General features: G+C 42.6%; 1 protein-coding gene across 2 annotated transcripts in view; it reads left to right on the forward strand.

Annotated features, from left to right (window-relative positions):
• Positions 1 to 2,187: 2,187 nt before the first annotated feature.
• Positions 2,188 to 15,715, forward strand: part of TMEM65 (transmembrane protein 65) — a 58,155-nt gene continuing 44,627 nt past the window's right edge. Inside the window, exon 1 of one of the 2 annotated variants that reach the window (XM_069957122.1) lies at positions 2,188 to 2,942. In XM_069957122.1, coding sequence (XP_069813223.1) covers positions 2,684 to 2,942 — 259 coding nt within the window. In that variant the 5' untranslated portion in view covers positions 2,188 to 2,683. The remainder of the gene's footprint in view (positions 2,943 to 15,715) is intronic. The other variant, XM_069957124.1, reaches the window with a different exon arrangement.

Here is a 15,715-nt window from a genome sequence, read left to right on the forward strand (position 1 = left end):
GGAGCGGGCGGATACAGCGGGAGGACCGCCTGGAAAACTGGGATACAGCCATAACCATAGGCTGTATCCCAGTTTTCCAGGCGGTCCTCCTGCTGTATCCACCCGCTGCACGGAGCGGGCAGACAGCGGGAATCTGATGCCAAGCGTTCGGGTTCATACGAACCAGAACTTTGGCAGATTCAGACCATCCCTAGTTCTGTGTAACTGCAGGAAACGATCGAAAAATCGTTGTTTCGGATCTGAACCTAAAATTATCGTTAATCGTCCACTGTAATTCCACATTCTTTCGCTCAAGTTCAGTTCCACATTTTTTCACTAGTCGTTCAGTGTAATTGCACATTGTTCATTGTTTTCCTGGGATCAGATAGAGTATACGATCATAGTAGCGATCGCAATAACGATTGTAGTAACATTCACAATAACGATCGTAGTAACGATCGTAACTAACGACCATCGTTCTGTGTAATAGGGTGAACGGTTTCAGGTTAACGGTAAACAATCTTTATCGTTGGTCGTTAAAAATCGATCCGTGTAATAGGACGCTGAGGCTCTGTCGCCCGAGGGCCCACAAAAACCTGGAGCCGGCCCTGGTGCAGGAGACCTTAATTTTTGGTCATGTGATAGTTCTTATTTAAAACGTCACTTTTGCCATGTTCTGGTGACTTGTCAAAAGGTTTGATCTCTTAGTGTTTGGGTGTTCAGACCCCGACCGATCGCTAGGGTCGCTAATGTCTTTGTATTCCATGTAGTGTAATAACTTTTATCAGATTAATATCTAGTCCTGGAGACTGGGAAGGTCACACCTGCAATAAGAACAGACTGGTAGAACAAAGGTATCAGCCCTGATCTTACGTATGGAAGAATCTCACTGACAGTGCAGGAAAGGAACAGGTTGGTTAAGTAAAGTGTGGAAAATTCCATATACATAAGTATTTGTGCTCAGCACTAGTCATAGGGTAGAAGTATGGGACCACCCGCTGTGTGGAGGGGCTGGAGGACTGCATGGAGTTAAATGGAGATGTTGTTGCAAAGATTTGTAAACGTGGTGATCTCTGAGCAGTGTGTGTGTGGGGGGGGGGGGGGGGTCTGTATTGGTGTATCCACTATAAAGGCAGCCCACAAGACTGTGATGGGGTCCTTGGCAGGAGTGGGACCTAGAACTCAATAGATTATTCTACAGTGACACTACCTGCAGCCACCACTAGGGGAGCTGTTGGCATTCAGATTTATAGTGTCACTGTTATTAAAAAAAAAACACAAAAAAAACTTTACACATGTCATAGAGACATTATACAGACATGTCAAAAGTTTTGATTGGTCCGTGTCTGAGTGTTCATACCCGTATCGATAGAGAGAATGAAGACCGCGCTGCAGCACGTCCTCTCCTGACTCTGTGTCACATGACGACTCTCCTAATGTAAGTCTATGAAGCTGGACTCTTTTTTTTTTTCTCTGATATGTCAAAAGTTTTCAGAATCAGTACGGCAGCACAAATATTTAAACAGTTTCGGACCTCCAGGTATAATCAATCAAGGAACATGGAACGTGTAATAATAGAAGTATAATATTTGTATAGCGCCAACAGATTCCGCAGCATTTATTTATTTATTTTTTACACAGTAAAGAGGTTACAATGACCTATGATAAAATTAAATTAGAATAAATAAAAATACATCATAAATACGAGACCTGCTCGTAAGAGCGTACAGACTACGAACTGGGGGTATATACGTATATACGGACTGCACACAGAAGATGTAAATAAGGCATAAAGCCCCTTCGCAATATCTGTCAACTGGGGAAAATGTCTTTGAGCCCAACATAGAGACATGTCTAGCAGTCCCCAATCTTTAGCCATGAGGTACACTACCCAAAAGTAGCCTCTGGCAGCACTTTTATAGGGCAGCACTTTTATAACGTCTTGTAGCTAGACCCATTGTATAACCAGACCTCATCATTACATATCTACATAGTTTTGCAGAACTTTTGGTGCATTATTATTACCATTATGTGTATTTCTTACACGACTCCTTATCATTGCCCTTTCTGGTAGACACTGACCCTCAAATGCCCCTCTAAACCAACACAAAGCACTGCGCATGCGCCGTCGCAGTCGGCGACGCGCACGCCGTGACCGCGCTAGGCTGGCAGCTGGTCCGGAGCGCGCATGCGCACAGGCTGACACTGAGAGGCGCGGACTCCACGCCTCTTTCCCGGGGACAGTGCGGGTTCTCTGGCTGTGCAGCTGATCCTGATCCCGAGGAAAGCTGATCACTGTGATCTCTCGGCTGACATGGTGGCCAGGGCAGGGTGAGTGGCTCCCCTCCCAGTGCAGACCCTGATGCATGCACAGCTCGTCTCCTCCACAGTCCTCCAGCCCATGCATTGTCTATGCATGTGCCCCCCTATGTATACACAGCTATCTATAGGCACCTGTCATAGGCAGCCATGTGTGTGTAGTGTACAGCACAGAATACACTGACCCCCATCCCTCTATCCATGTATAGATTGCTGTGATATAGTATTATACAGTATACATATGTACGCTGTGCCCATCCTAATACTCCATACACTATCTATGCACATTTGCTGACATCCCCAGGGGTGCAGAGAAGTTGAGGAGCTTGCCTATCTTGGTCCACGCAGCAGCCCCTTAGGTTGTAGGTGAGCGCTACAAAGGACAATGTCTATGCTGGCGTTGTTGAGCCGGACTGTTCTGCGCCCTGTCGTCTCGCTGGGGATGGGCGGCAGGAGGCATCCACCTGGCAGCGCCATGGTCTTGCAAAGCTGCCGGCTGTTGGGCACACACCCAAGGAAGGAGCCCATGGAGTCGCTGAATACGGCGCAGGGAGCCAGAGACTTCATCTACAGCCTGCACGCCACCGAGCGGAGCTGCCTGCTGAGGGAACTGCACAGATTCGAGTCTATAGCTATTGCACAAGGTAAGACGAGAGGTGTATGGTGCTCACCTATACCATGGTGTTGTCTGTAGAATGTGTCTCTATATATTACAGTATAGCTCCAGCATGCCCCGACCGTCTCCATATACTAGAGCATCCTCCGGCTATTGCAAAACTACAACTCCCAGCATGCCATGACTGTCTCTTTATACTAGAGCAGCCTCCCGCTGTTGGAGAACTACCACTCCCAGCATGCCCCGACCGTCTCCATATACTAGAGCATCCTCCGGCTATTGCAAAACTACAACTCCCAGCATGCCGTGACTGTCTCTTTATACTAGAGCAGCCTCCCGCTGTTGGAGAACTACCACTCCCAGCATGCCATGACTGTCTCTGTATATTAGATCAGACTCCGGCTGTTGCAGAACTACAACTACCAGCATGCCCTGACCGTGTCTGTATACTAGATCAGACACCGGCTGTTGAAAAACTACCGCTCCCAGCATGCCGTAACTGTCTCTTTATACTAGAGCAGCCTCCCGCTGTTGCAAAACTACAACTCTCAGCATGCCCTGACTGTCTCTGTATTTTAGATCAGACTCCGGCTGTTGCAGAACTACAACTCCCAGCATGCCCCGACTGTCTTTATACTAGATCAGACACCGGCTGTTGCAAAACTACCACTCCCAGCATGCCCTGACTGTCTCTTTATACTAGAGCAGCCTCCCGCTGTTGCAAAACTACAACTCCCAGCATGCTGGGATTTGTAGTTTTGCAGCTGCACTAGTATATTGAGACAGTCAGTCTGAGGAGTGGGTGGAAACCGGAGAACCCAATAGAAACCCACGTGACTACGGGGAACAAGTACAAGCTCTATGTAGATGTTCGTATTTGAACCCATGACCCCAAGTGACGACCACAGAGGCCGTGTGTGGGTTGGGTATCATAATACGGTTATAATGTTACAGTAGGAAACTTATTTTATTAAGTTTTAAATGCAGGTTGACAGTTCAGTTTGTACCTTGGGTATAATACATTATATTATATGGTAACTAAGAAAGGGATTACGGCCATGAAGGGTGGATCAGCCATAAAACGATCACTTGTCTATTCAGGACTGTAAAAAAGCTGAGTGAGATCTGATACACTCTCTCTAGGTAGAATGTAAGCTAGATGTTAAATAAGTTATCCCAATATTTAAATTTATAGGGGACAATTAGCTGATCGTTGGGGGGGGTCTGAACAATCACCAGAATTGGGGGTTATAAAGTGGCAGTGGAAGTTCCATTCACACCATCATTAGAAAGCCCTTAAACCACAGGTGTCAAACTGGCGGCCCTCCAGCTGTTGCAAAACTACAATTCCCATCATGCCTGGACAGCTGAAGCTTTAGCTTTGGCTGTCCAGGCATGATGGGAATTGTAGTTCGGCAACAGCTGGAGGGCTGCCAGTTTGACAGCCCTGCTGACCATGCAAACCACAGCTCCAGTCATTCTGATGACAATTGTTATAATTGGTGCGACCCCCATCAGTCGGCTGAGGACACGTAATAAGTTATAATCTCAGGATAACCCCTTTAAATACTCACTGTTTCCTGTAATCCTGCAACAATAGATTCTATTAGGTGCTGGATTATTAGATATTCTGGATTATCAATTTATCTATCTATCTATCTATCTATCCACACACACTTGAAACAGAGCTAAGGGGCTGTTCACATGACATTGTTACTTTATGCGTCTGGCAGTCAGGTATTCCAACATATACCACGGCGTAGCCATAGGATTCAATAGAGTGAATGTAGCCTACTTGTGACCACATCTATATACTCTGTGTAATACTAAAGTGTAGGCGGCCATGTTTTTGTGTCCCACAATAAAGCATATACTGGTGCTAAACAGAGCAATCATAGTCAATATTACTACGCTGCGGTATATGTTGGTGGCTTACAGTTGCATATACTGCCTCTGAATATGTTTTTTTGTGTTGCAATACTAGAACATCTTTATGGCCAATGATAAACTCAGCTCTGCTACATCTGGCATACACAGTTATTTTTTATTTATTTATTTTTTTTTTTTTAGAAAGCCCCACAAGTGTCAAGGTCAGGAGTAGAGGCCAGTGAAGCCTGTAGGTATCAGGCTGCCGTCCATACTGTTAGGTGTCGCCACCTGCCAAGACGTCTTGTAGGAAGTTCTGACAGTCTTCCGAGTGTTAGGGTGATGTGACCAGCTGTTATCGTACATAGAGCGGGCGGTGACAGCATGGAAAAATCCATCAGTGACAAGAACTGAATGTTATATGAGCTTGGGAGAGTTAGAGAGTGTCATAGTGATGTATGTAGCAGAGCTGAGTTTGTAATATGTGATATGTTGGGGTTTGTATAGAAGTGCAGGCTCCTGTAAGTGGATTCTACTATGTTTTATACTCAAACTATTGCAAACTACAACTCCCAGCATGCCCGGACAGCCGTTGGCTGTCCGGGCATGCTGGGAGTTGTAGTTTGCATTGGTTGAAGAACACTAATGCAATGAGTCAAAATCATCATCTTCTATGCAATCAGTTCTGAGACCTGGCGTCGTGCCCCGTGGGTTGATGCTTCTGTTTTCTATCCGTCTCCTGAGACACTCCCTGATCACTAGTTGTGGAAATCTACATTTGTCTTACTTTCGTTTTTTGTTCTATCGGTATACACAGACAAGCGTCACAGCAGAGATTAACAAGCTGACCAACTTGCCTCTGTTATATGTGATGCAGCAGAGGCAAATTTGATGTTTGCATTGATAGTGTATACCGTCCTATAACACAACAAACGTAATAAACCCAGCTCTGCTACATGTGATATACCCAGCTCTGCTATGTGTAATAAACCCAGCTCTGCTACGTGTGATATATCCAGCTCTGCTACATGTGATATACCCAGCTCTGCTACATGTGATATACCCAGCTCTGCTACATGTGATAAACCCAGCTCTGCTACATGTGATATACCCAGCTCTGCTACATGTGATATATCCAGCTCTGCTACATGTGATAAACCCAGCTCTGCTACATGTGATATACCCAGCTCTGCTGCTTTTCCATGTGCAGATGTTTGTACATATGGGAAATGCCTGTTTCCGTTCATATCCTGCATACTGGAAGAACCAGTCAATGGCTGCTTGTCAGAGTTATTGGTTCATCTATATCATACATACAGGATGTACAGAACACTGTTTAGGCTGTAGTTAGGGTATATACACATGCACTGTATATGCTGCATTTAGGGTATAAACACATGCACTGTATATGCTGCATTTAGGGTATATACACATGCACTGTATATGCTGCATTTAGGGTATATACACATGCACTGTATATTCTGTAGTTAGGGTATATACACATGCACTGTATATGCTGCATTTAGGGTATATACACATGCACTGTATATTCTGTAGTTCGGGTATATACACATGCACTGTATATGGTGCATTTAGGGTATATACACATGCACTGTATATGGTGCATTTAGGGTATATACACATGCACTGTATATTCTGTAGTTAGGGTATATACACATGCACTGTATATGCTGGAGTTAGGGTATATACACATGCACTGTATATGCTGGAGTTAGGGTATATACACATGCACTGTATATGGTGCATTTAGGGTATATACACATGCACTGTATATGGTGCATTTAGGGTATATACACATGCACTGTATATGGTGCATTTAGGGTATATACACATGCACTGTATATGCTGCATTTAGGGTATATACACATGCACTGTATATGCTGCATTTAGGGTATATACACATGCACTGTATATGCTGCATTTAGGGTATATACACATGCACTGTATCTGCTGCATTTAGGGTATATACACATGCACTGTATATGCTGCATTTAGGGTATATACACATGCACTGTATCTGCTGCATTTAGGGTGTATATACACATGCACTGTATATGCTGCATTTAGGGTATATACACATGCACTGTATATGCTACATTTAGGGTATATACACATGCACTGTATATTCTGTAGTTAGGGAATATACACATGCACTGTATATGGTGCATTTAGGGTATATACACATGCACTGTATATGCTGCATTTAGGGTATATACACATGCACTGTATCTGCTGCATTTAGGGTATATACACATGCACTGTATATGCTGCATTTAGGGTATATACACATGCACTGTATATTCTGTAGTTAGGGTATATACACATGCACTGTATATGCTGGAGTTAGGGTATATACACATGCACTGTATATGCTGGAGTTAGGGTATATACACATGCACTGTATATGCTGCATTTAGGGTATATACACATGCACTGTATATGCTGCATTTAGGGTATATACACATGCACTGTATATGCTGCATTTAGGGTATATGTACATGTACTGTATATGCTGCAGTTAGGGTATATAGAAATGCACTATATATGGGTGTATTATGTGCCTCCCCAGCAATTGCAAAACTACATCTCCCATCATGCCCTGACAGCCAAAGGATTTGTAGTTTTGTAATCACTGGAGGGCCGCTGTTGGGAAATACTACCATAAGGAACAGGGAAAACTACTGTTCCCAGCGTGTTTCTCAACCTTTTTGCAGTTATGCAGGAGGGGAATCACTGGTTGCATGAGGCGTCTACACTAACGTGCACTCCCATCTGCTCTGCAGGACGGAAATAACCCTCGTCTGCTTTTTCTGTTCCGTTTTCAATAATGAGCTCCATATGTTTTGTGGAAAATGTGAGGTGTCGGCCTCTAGTTTGGCCTGTGCAGCGGTGGCAGCGGCGAGGGAGTTGCCTCATGTGATCTGCAATGAATAGGAGTCAGCTGGTACAGGGAGTAGTGATTCATCCGTCTGGAGCCCGGCCCTGGTGTAATGGAGATGTGTCAGGGAGCATCTCCCCGGCCAGAGGGATGCTGATCTCTAAGCAGCGCAAAGACAGGAGTGGAGCAGTCGCCATAGCAACCAGTCTGTTAACCTATACCCTGAAAGATAGAAGATGTGGTTGGTTGCTATGGAAGCTGACGGTTGCTATGGGCATCTGCTCCATTCTTTGTTTAATATCTACTCCCATACAGGAACATTGAGGTTGTGGGGCGGTAATGCAGTGTTATCGCATCGAGAGTCGTCCATACATGACCACTTTGTTCAGTCGCTGCTAATCTGTTACTCTGCGGCCTAGTCATTACATAGGATGGGGAGCCACACCTAAAAAACATGCCGACATTTCTTCACCAGTAGCCCTGCATGTTAAAGGGAGTATCACGAACATCATACAGCTATTGGTAACTGCATGGGGGGGCATGGTTTAGGCCGCAATGTGGAGACGTGGCCAGAAGCTTCATTTTGGTGCAAATTTTGTTGAGCATTTTCTTTACCTCAAACCCCCCCCCCCACACACACACACACACCAAAAACCACAGTCTTTAATATCCACCGTGAGGCAGTTTTTGTGATGTTTTGTGCCATCCGTGTACTGCCCGCAGTCGTGGACATGAGGGCAATAAAGTCTATGGGCCTGGGCAAATCCGTTGACCATGGAATTCAGTCAGGTTCCCTTAGACTAGAATGAGCCCGATCCTGACACCTACACACCTGCACACATACTGTCATACTTGCGGACACTATGTGGGGGTTCCTGAATTATGAATGTGTACATTGGCCCTAAATCTGAAGAAAGCCTGGATGCGGCTACTGATCTGTATGTAAAAGGGACATTTTAGGCTCAGTTCACACTGCTGATATGCTTCCCTGCCTGTCAAAGCACTAGGTAGAGATGATTGACAGGGAGAGGTGCCAGTAAAGGGCCTCTCTGCCTGTCACTCATCCCCTTCGAGCGCGCTGAGAGGCAGAGAGTGGTGACTAGACACAGCCGGGGAGCCATCCAGATGTATACCTGCCCGTCTCTGCCGCAGGCTGCACAGGAGCTTTTTACTGTGTTTCAGGCCATATCAGCCCAATTGGGATGATTGGTTCCCTTTAAAGCTGTTCCTGGTAGGCTCCATTTAACACAATCACCGGGAATGTTCTTCAAGGCAATAAGAAGCATGTAACCTGCATACAGCCCATTGGGTGCTGAGGATGGAGGTAAGTTTCTTATCTTTATCCTCAGCGCTGTCCCCATGATATTAGGAGTTTATTCAGTATGCTAAGAAGTTGGTGTACTTAGGCATTTTGGTGCACTGGGGGAGGGACTACCGCGCCCAGTATACCGATCTGCCCCCGGCCAGCCCGCTTTGCTGCTGTTCATTAGAGATTGGTACAATGTGGGTGGTCGTCCTGCCCCCCAGTGCATAAAAATGCCTAATTACGGACAAAGCACTGATGAGGAAGATAACAAATGACCTTCATCCTCAGCGCTCTGTGAACTATAGAGATTTGTCTGACCTGCTGATAGTTTCCCTTTAGCATGTGTTGAACAGATTCATAGAGGCTTCATTTACCTGACAGAGAACAAAAGTGTGCAATTTTGGGACATATGTGTTGGGACCTGCTGGATGGAATAGTGCAGACTATTGTGTTATATCATCCAACCGCTTCCCGTAAAAAAAAACACACCGCGAACTGTGTGGTCCACATCTTCTTACCATGGCACATAGACAAGTATGTCGGGGAAGTTGCGGATGTGTACATCTAACATATGCAAATGCAATGTGAACATGGCCTGATGAGTACGAAGCCTTAAAGGGATTATCCAGCGCTACAAAAACATGGCCACTTTCTTTCAGAGACAACACGACTCTTGTCTCCAGTTCAGGTGAGGTTTACAATTAATCTCCATTCACTTCAATGGAACTGAGCAGCAGAACCCTGCCCAACCTGGAGACAAGAAAGGTGCCTTCTCTGGAAGAAAGGGGCCATGTTTTTGTAGCGCTGGACAACCCCTTTAAGTAGAGAACCACTTTAGGGTTCCCTTACAAGTTTAGGACTTCTTCTCTCTGTATACTCATTCCTTAATTTGTAATTAATAAGTGCATAAAAAAAGGAACTCGTGAACGTACCCTTCAAGAAGCGGAGTCTGTACAGAAGCTAAATCATATCCTCCTGTATAGGAATATAACATAACTAGCGTTGAACAAACTTGCCAAAGTTCAGGTTTTGCAACATTTATCTCAACTCGAATGCTCGACATTTGACTCCTGGCGACTGGAGAAGTTAGATGCAGCCCTAGGAAGTCCTGAAAAACATGGGCAGAGCCATAGGCTGTACTCATGTTCTTCTGGCAACCCTAGGGCTGCATCCAACTTCTCCAGGCGCTGGTTGTTAAAGGGGTTATCCAGCGCTACAAAAACATGGCCACTTTTCCCTCTACTGTTGTCTCCAGTTCAGGTGCAGTTTGCAATTTACTTAAATGGAAATGGGTTTTAAAACCCCACCCAAACTCGAGACGAGAGGGGGGAAAGTGGCCATGTTTTTGTAGCGCTGGATAACCCTAAAAGTGGTTATTCAGTGCTACAAAAACATGGCCACTTTCTTTCAGAGACAACATGTTTCTTGTCTCCAGGTCAGGTGCGGTTTGCAATTAAGCTCCATTCACTTCAATGGAAGTAAGCAGCAAAACTCCGCCCAAGCTGGAGACAAGAGTGGGGCTGTCTCTGGAAGAAAGTGGCCATATTTTTGTAGCGCTGGGAAGTGTTATCCAGTGCTACAAAAACATGGCCACTTTTCCCGCCCTCTTGTCTCCAGATTGGGTGGGGTTTCAAACTCTGTTCCAGTGAAGTAAATGGAGCTTAATTGCAAACCGCACCTGAACTGGAGACAAGAGAGGGGGAAAAGTGGCCATGTTTTTGTAGTGCTAAATAACCCCTTTAAATGTTGAGCCTTCGGGTTCAGGGGAATCTTGCCGACCTGATTTTTCGGCATGTTTGCTAAACACTTCACAAAACCCAAATCTTAGAAACAGTTTGACCGTTTCTACAAGAGCATCGCCATTTAAATTTTCCCTTTTAGGTTTATATTTGTATACTGTACTTTTCCTTTTTTTTTATCCTTTCTCTTTATTACCCCCCCCCCCCCCCCCCCCCCCCCGCTCCCTTATGAGTGGTCTTTGTTGTCACGCTGCTTGTTGCTACCCATGAATACCAGATCTTGTATCTTCCTCTGATCTGCCGGCAGTGTATGTGACGTGCTGCGCACGGCCGTCTTATCCGTGGCGAGCTGATTGATTTAATTGTTGTAAATTGCTCTGAGTATAGGCTGGGAGGAGCCGCCATTGATTTCATGTTCCTCAGTGACGCTGCGGTGACTTTGACCTAACAGAGCCGAGATATCAGCTGTTTTTTATACCCGTATGCCGATTCCTTTTTTTCTTTATGGCCTCGTTCACACTTGTTATTTTTGTTGTTTTAGCATTATGGCTTATTTGTTGCTTTTACTGCGGCAACCGGATAAGCAGGGTTAGCAGTTTAATGAATCCATATAGACCATGCAAGCATTATATAGGGAAAAAGCGCGAAAAATGGGGACAGAGAGGACAAGTATACTCCGAAGCACTGATTTGCCCCTTTTTATATGTAAATGAGGACAGTACTCCAGGTAATGGAGTTATTATTATGATTTGAAGAGGATAATTTAGAGAAGAAACCGGTGTACGTGTGAACAGAGTTTAAACAGCACAGATTATTTAAAAGGATTGTTCACCCCAAATTTTTTTCTTTCAAATCAACTGCTGTCACTAAGTGCCAGAGATTTGTAATTTACCTCTCCTGGCACTAGTTGATTTTTTTTTTTTTTTTATGAACAACCCCTTTAAGCAGATGGTCTGTGTGTTATTCTTAGCATCACAATATGCAGCAGCCGCGATGTGGACCCTGACCTCATATGTAGCAGTGTTCAGGTCGTCTTCCTGCTGTGCTGATTTCCCGGTGGATTCATTTCATCATGACCCTGTACGGTCTATGTTGTTTCATGGCTCAAGTTTTGCTGCTTGTATCTCATTAATCCTACAGTTCTTACTAAGCGGCTGCAGTGAGATTACACCAGGAGGATCAATGGCAGGAGACAGCCGCCCCAGGACCACTGTTTACTCTGTGGTGGTCCGCAGCTGGCAGATTATAATGATGCTGTGTATGATGAAGTGTGTAGAGGATTGCACTTAAGGAACCCTACAGCGACATTTAACAGTCGAGATGTTGTGTGCTGCTGCAATGAGAAGTAACCACTCCATCTGAAACCTCATAAAAGCCCTTATAACACACTCATGTTTATTACAGTACCCCTCATGTAACCTTGTGCTATATAGAGGTAAATAACTACTGTGTCCATATATATATAATATAACTATAATACTGCTCCAATGTACACGAATATAACTACTATAATACTGTTTCCTATATACAAGAATATAACTACTATAATAACATTCAGGTACTCGTGAGAGCTAGAATCACTCACCGCATTGGTGTATTGGTTGTGCTCTGACTTGTGGTCCTCCGTATCGGCCACTGTTGCGTCTGATAGGTTTTTTTTTTCTTCTTTCTTCTTTCTCTTTCAAACTCCTTTAAAGTCCTTTAAAGTCCCTTGAACTAGTTAGAGTTCTCTACGTCCTTTATGGTAGTTTTAGACTACTTTACAAAGCGTGCGCCCCGGCCGGTGGCGCGTATAGCCGCCTGTTGGAATAATCCTGAACGGAGTCCTCTGTGACGTCACAGTACGGATCGCTATAGGAGGCAAAAGAGTCCTCAACGCGTTTCAAAGGTTCCGACCTTCTTTCTCAAGAGGGATTTGCCTCATTTGCTGGATTTCCTTATATAGGTGCATGTCCTCCGCACAGGATTAACCCTTTACTGTCCACTAGATTTCCTTTCATAAAAAAGCAAACAATTCAAAGTCGGCATTCAATCCTGCCGGCTGCAAGCTATTAAATAGGAATATATATTCGCTTTCTTTTCTAGACATCTTATGAATGAAATTGCCACCTCGTTGGTCTGTATTCACTTTTTCCAATCCCCCAAATGTGGAAGCACCTATTTGGCCATTATGGTGTTCCTTAAAATGCCGGGATAGTGGGTGGCCGTCAAATTGTCTGTTGATATTATATATATGTTCTGAAATCCTTTTACTTAGTGCTCTTTTTGTTCTTCCTATATATAATTTGTTGCAAGGACACTTGATAAAATAGATGATCCCCTTTGATTTGCATGTGATGTGACTTCTTATTTTATGCATAACCCCCTGGTGGTTAATTTCCTTTATTCGTTTAGTGTTCGACATATTAGTACATCCCCTGCATTTTTTGCAGGGGAAAAAACCTTCTCCATATGTTACTGTACCATTTCCTTGTTCATTTTTATTTTTATTTTGATGAGTTGTAGGAGCAATTTTATTCCCTAAATTTTGCGCTTTATGATAAATCATTTTTGGCTTGTCGGGAATCAAGTCGCCTATAACTTTGTCCTGCTTTAAAATGTTACGGCAATATACGGCAATTTTCTAAGCGCGGCACAACATTATTGTCATCCTATATTATATTTTTATTGAGTGGGAGCAGTAACCACTTGTTGGTAGCCTGCAGCTATACGGACACTGGCATTTTTAAGAACAGCTGTGTCTATCAGGAGCGCGGTTGTTTTTTACACAATTTTATAACTACTATAATACTGCTCCTATATACAAGAATATAACTGCTATAATACTGCTCCTATATACAAGAATATAACTACTATAATACTGCTCCTATATACAAGAATATAGCTACTATAATACTGCTCCTATATCCAGGAATATAACTACTATAATACTGCTCCTATATACAGGAATATAACTACTATAATACTGCTCCTATATACAAGAATATAACTACTATAATACTTCTCCTATATACAAGAATATAACTACTATAATACTGCCCCTATATACAAGAATATAACTACTATTATACTGCTCCTATATAGAAGAATACAACTACTATAATACTGCTCCCTATATACAGGAATATAACTACTATAATACTGCTCCAATGTACAAGAATATAACTACTATAATACTCCTCCTATATACAAGAATATAACTACTATAATACTGCTCCTATATACAAGAATATAACTACTATAATACTGCTCCTATATCCAGGAATATAACTACTATAATACTGCTCCTATATACAAGAATATAACTACTATAATACTGATCCCGATATACAAGAATATAACTACTATTATACTGCTCCTATATAGAAGAATACAACTACTATAATACTGCTCCCTATATACAGGAATATAACTACTATAATACTGCCTCCTATATACAAGAATATAACTACTATAATACTGCCTCCTATATACAAGAATATAACTACTATAATACTGCTCCTATATACAAGAATATAACTACTATAATACTGCTCCTATATACAGGGATATAACTACTATAATACTGCTCCCTATATACAAGAATATAAATACTATAATACTGCTCCTATATACAGGAATATAACTACTATAATACTGCTCCTATATATAAGGATATAACTACTATAATACTGCTCCTATATACAGGAATATAACTACTATAATACTGCTCCTATATACAGGAATATAACTACTATAATACTGCTCCTATATACAGGAATATAACTACTATAATACTGCTCCTATATACAAGAATATAACTACTATAATACTGCTCCTATATACAGGAATATAACTACTATAATACTGCCCCTATATACAGGAATATAACTACTATAATACTGCTCCTATATACAGGAATATAACTACTATAATACTGCTCCTATATACAGGAATATAACTACTATAATACTGCTCCTATATACAAGAATATAACTACTATAATACTGCTCCTATATACAAGAATATAACTACTATAATACTGCTCCTATATACAAGACTATAACTACTATAATACTGCTCCTATATACAAGAATATAACTACTATAATACTGCTCCTATATACAGGAATATAACTACTATTATACTGCTCCCTATATACAAGAATATAACTACTATAATACTGCTCCTATATACAGGAATATAACTACTATAATACTGCTCCTATATACAGGAATATAACTACTATAATACTGCTCCTATATAGTGGCCATGTTTTATACAAGAATATAACTAATACCTCCAAATACAATAGACATCTGGTCAGTGTAGAGAAGGTTGTCGTCATGCTGCTGCTGTTGTATCCTCATCTATCAGAGAACGTTTGTTTTTGTTGAGCATATCCTTCTCCGCCAAGACCAAAAACAGCCATGACTTCTCTCTCGGGGAGTCGCAGGTTAATCTCCTGTGTTATTCTCCAGAGATATTTCCCCTGTGATGATAGATGCAGCATGGAGTCCGGTCTGATCTGTGGATGCCGTCAGATCTTTTATTCACTATGTTTCGTGTTGAGGCTGTACTTAAAGGGGTTATCCAGCACTACAAAAACATGGCCACTTTCTTCCAGAGACAGCACCACTCCAATTTGGGTGCAGGTTTATTTACTCAGTTCTATTAAAGTGAATAGAGCTCAAATCAAATGGTGCCAGAAATTTGTCGTTCTTTTTTTTGTTGTACTTTTATTAAAAAAATCTCGTCTTCCAGTACTTATCAGCTGCTGTATGTCCTGCATGAAGTGATGTATTCTTTTCGGTCTGGATTTTATAATAGAAGGTAAGTGACAAATCTCTGGCACTTTCTGGCCCCAGTTTAAAAGAATATTTCTTTTTTGTTAATGAACTACCACTTTAATTGCAAACCGCATCTGACCTGGAGACAAAAGTGGTGCTGTCTCTGAAAGAAAGCGGCCATGTTTTTTTTAGCGCTGGATAACCCCTTTAAGCTTTCAGGGT

The sequence above is a fragment of the Dendropsophus ebraccatus genome, chromosome 2 (genome assembly GCF_027789765.1).
Source record: "Dendropsophus ebraccatus isolate aDenEbr1 chromosome 2, aDenEbr1.pat, whole genome shotgun sequence".
NCBI classification, from domain to species: domain Eukaryota; kingdom Metazoa; phylum Chordata; class Amphibia; order Anura; family Hylidae; genus Dendropsophus; species Dendropsophus ebraccatus.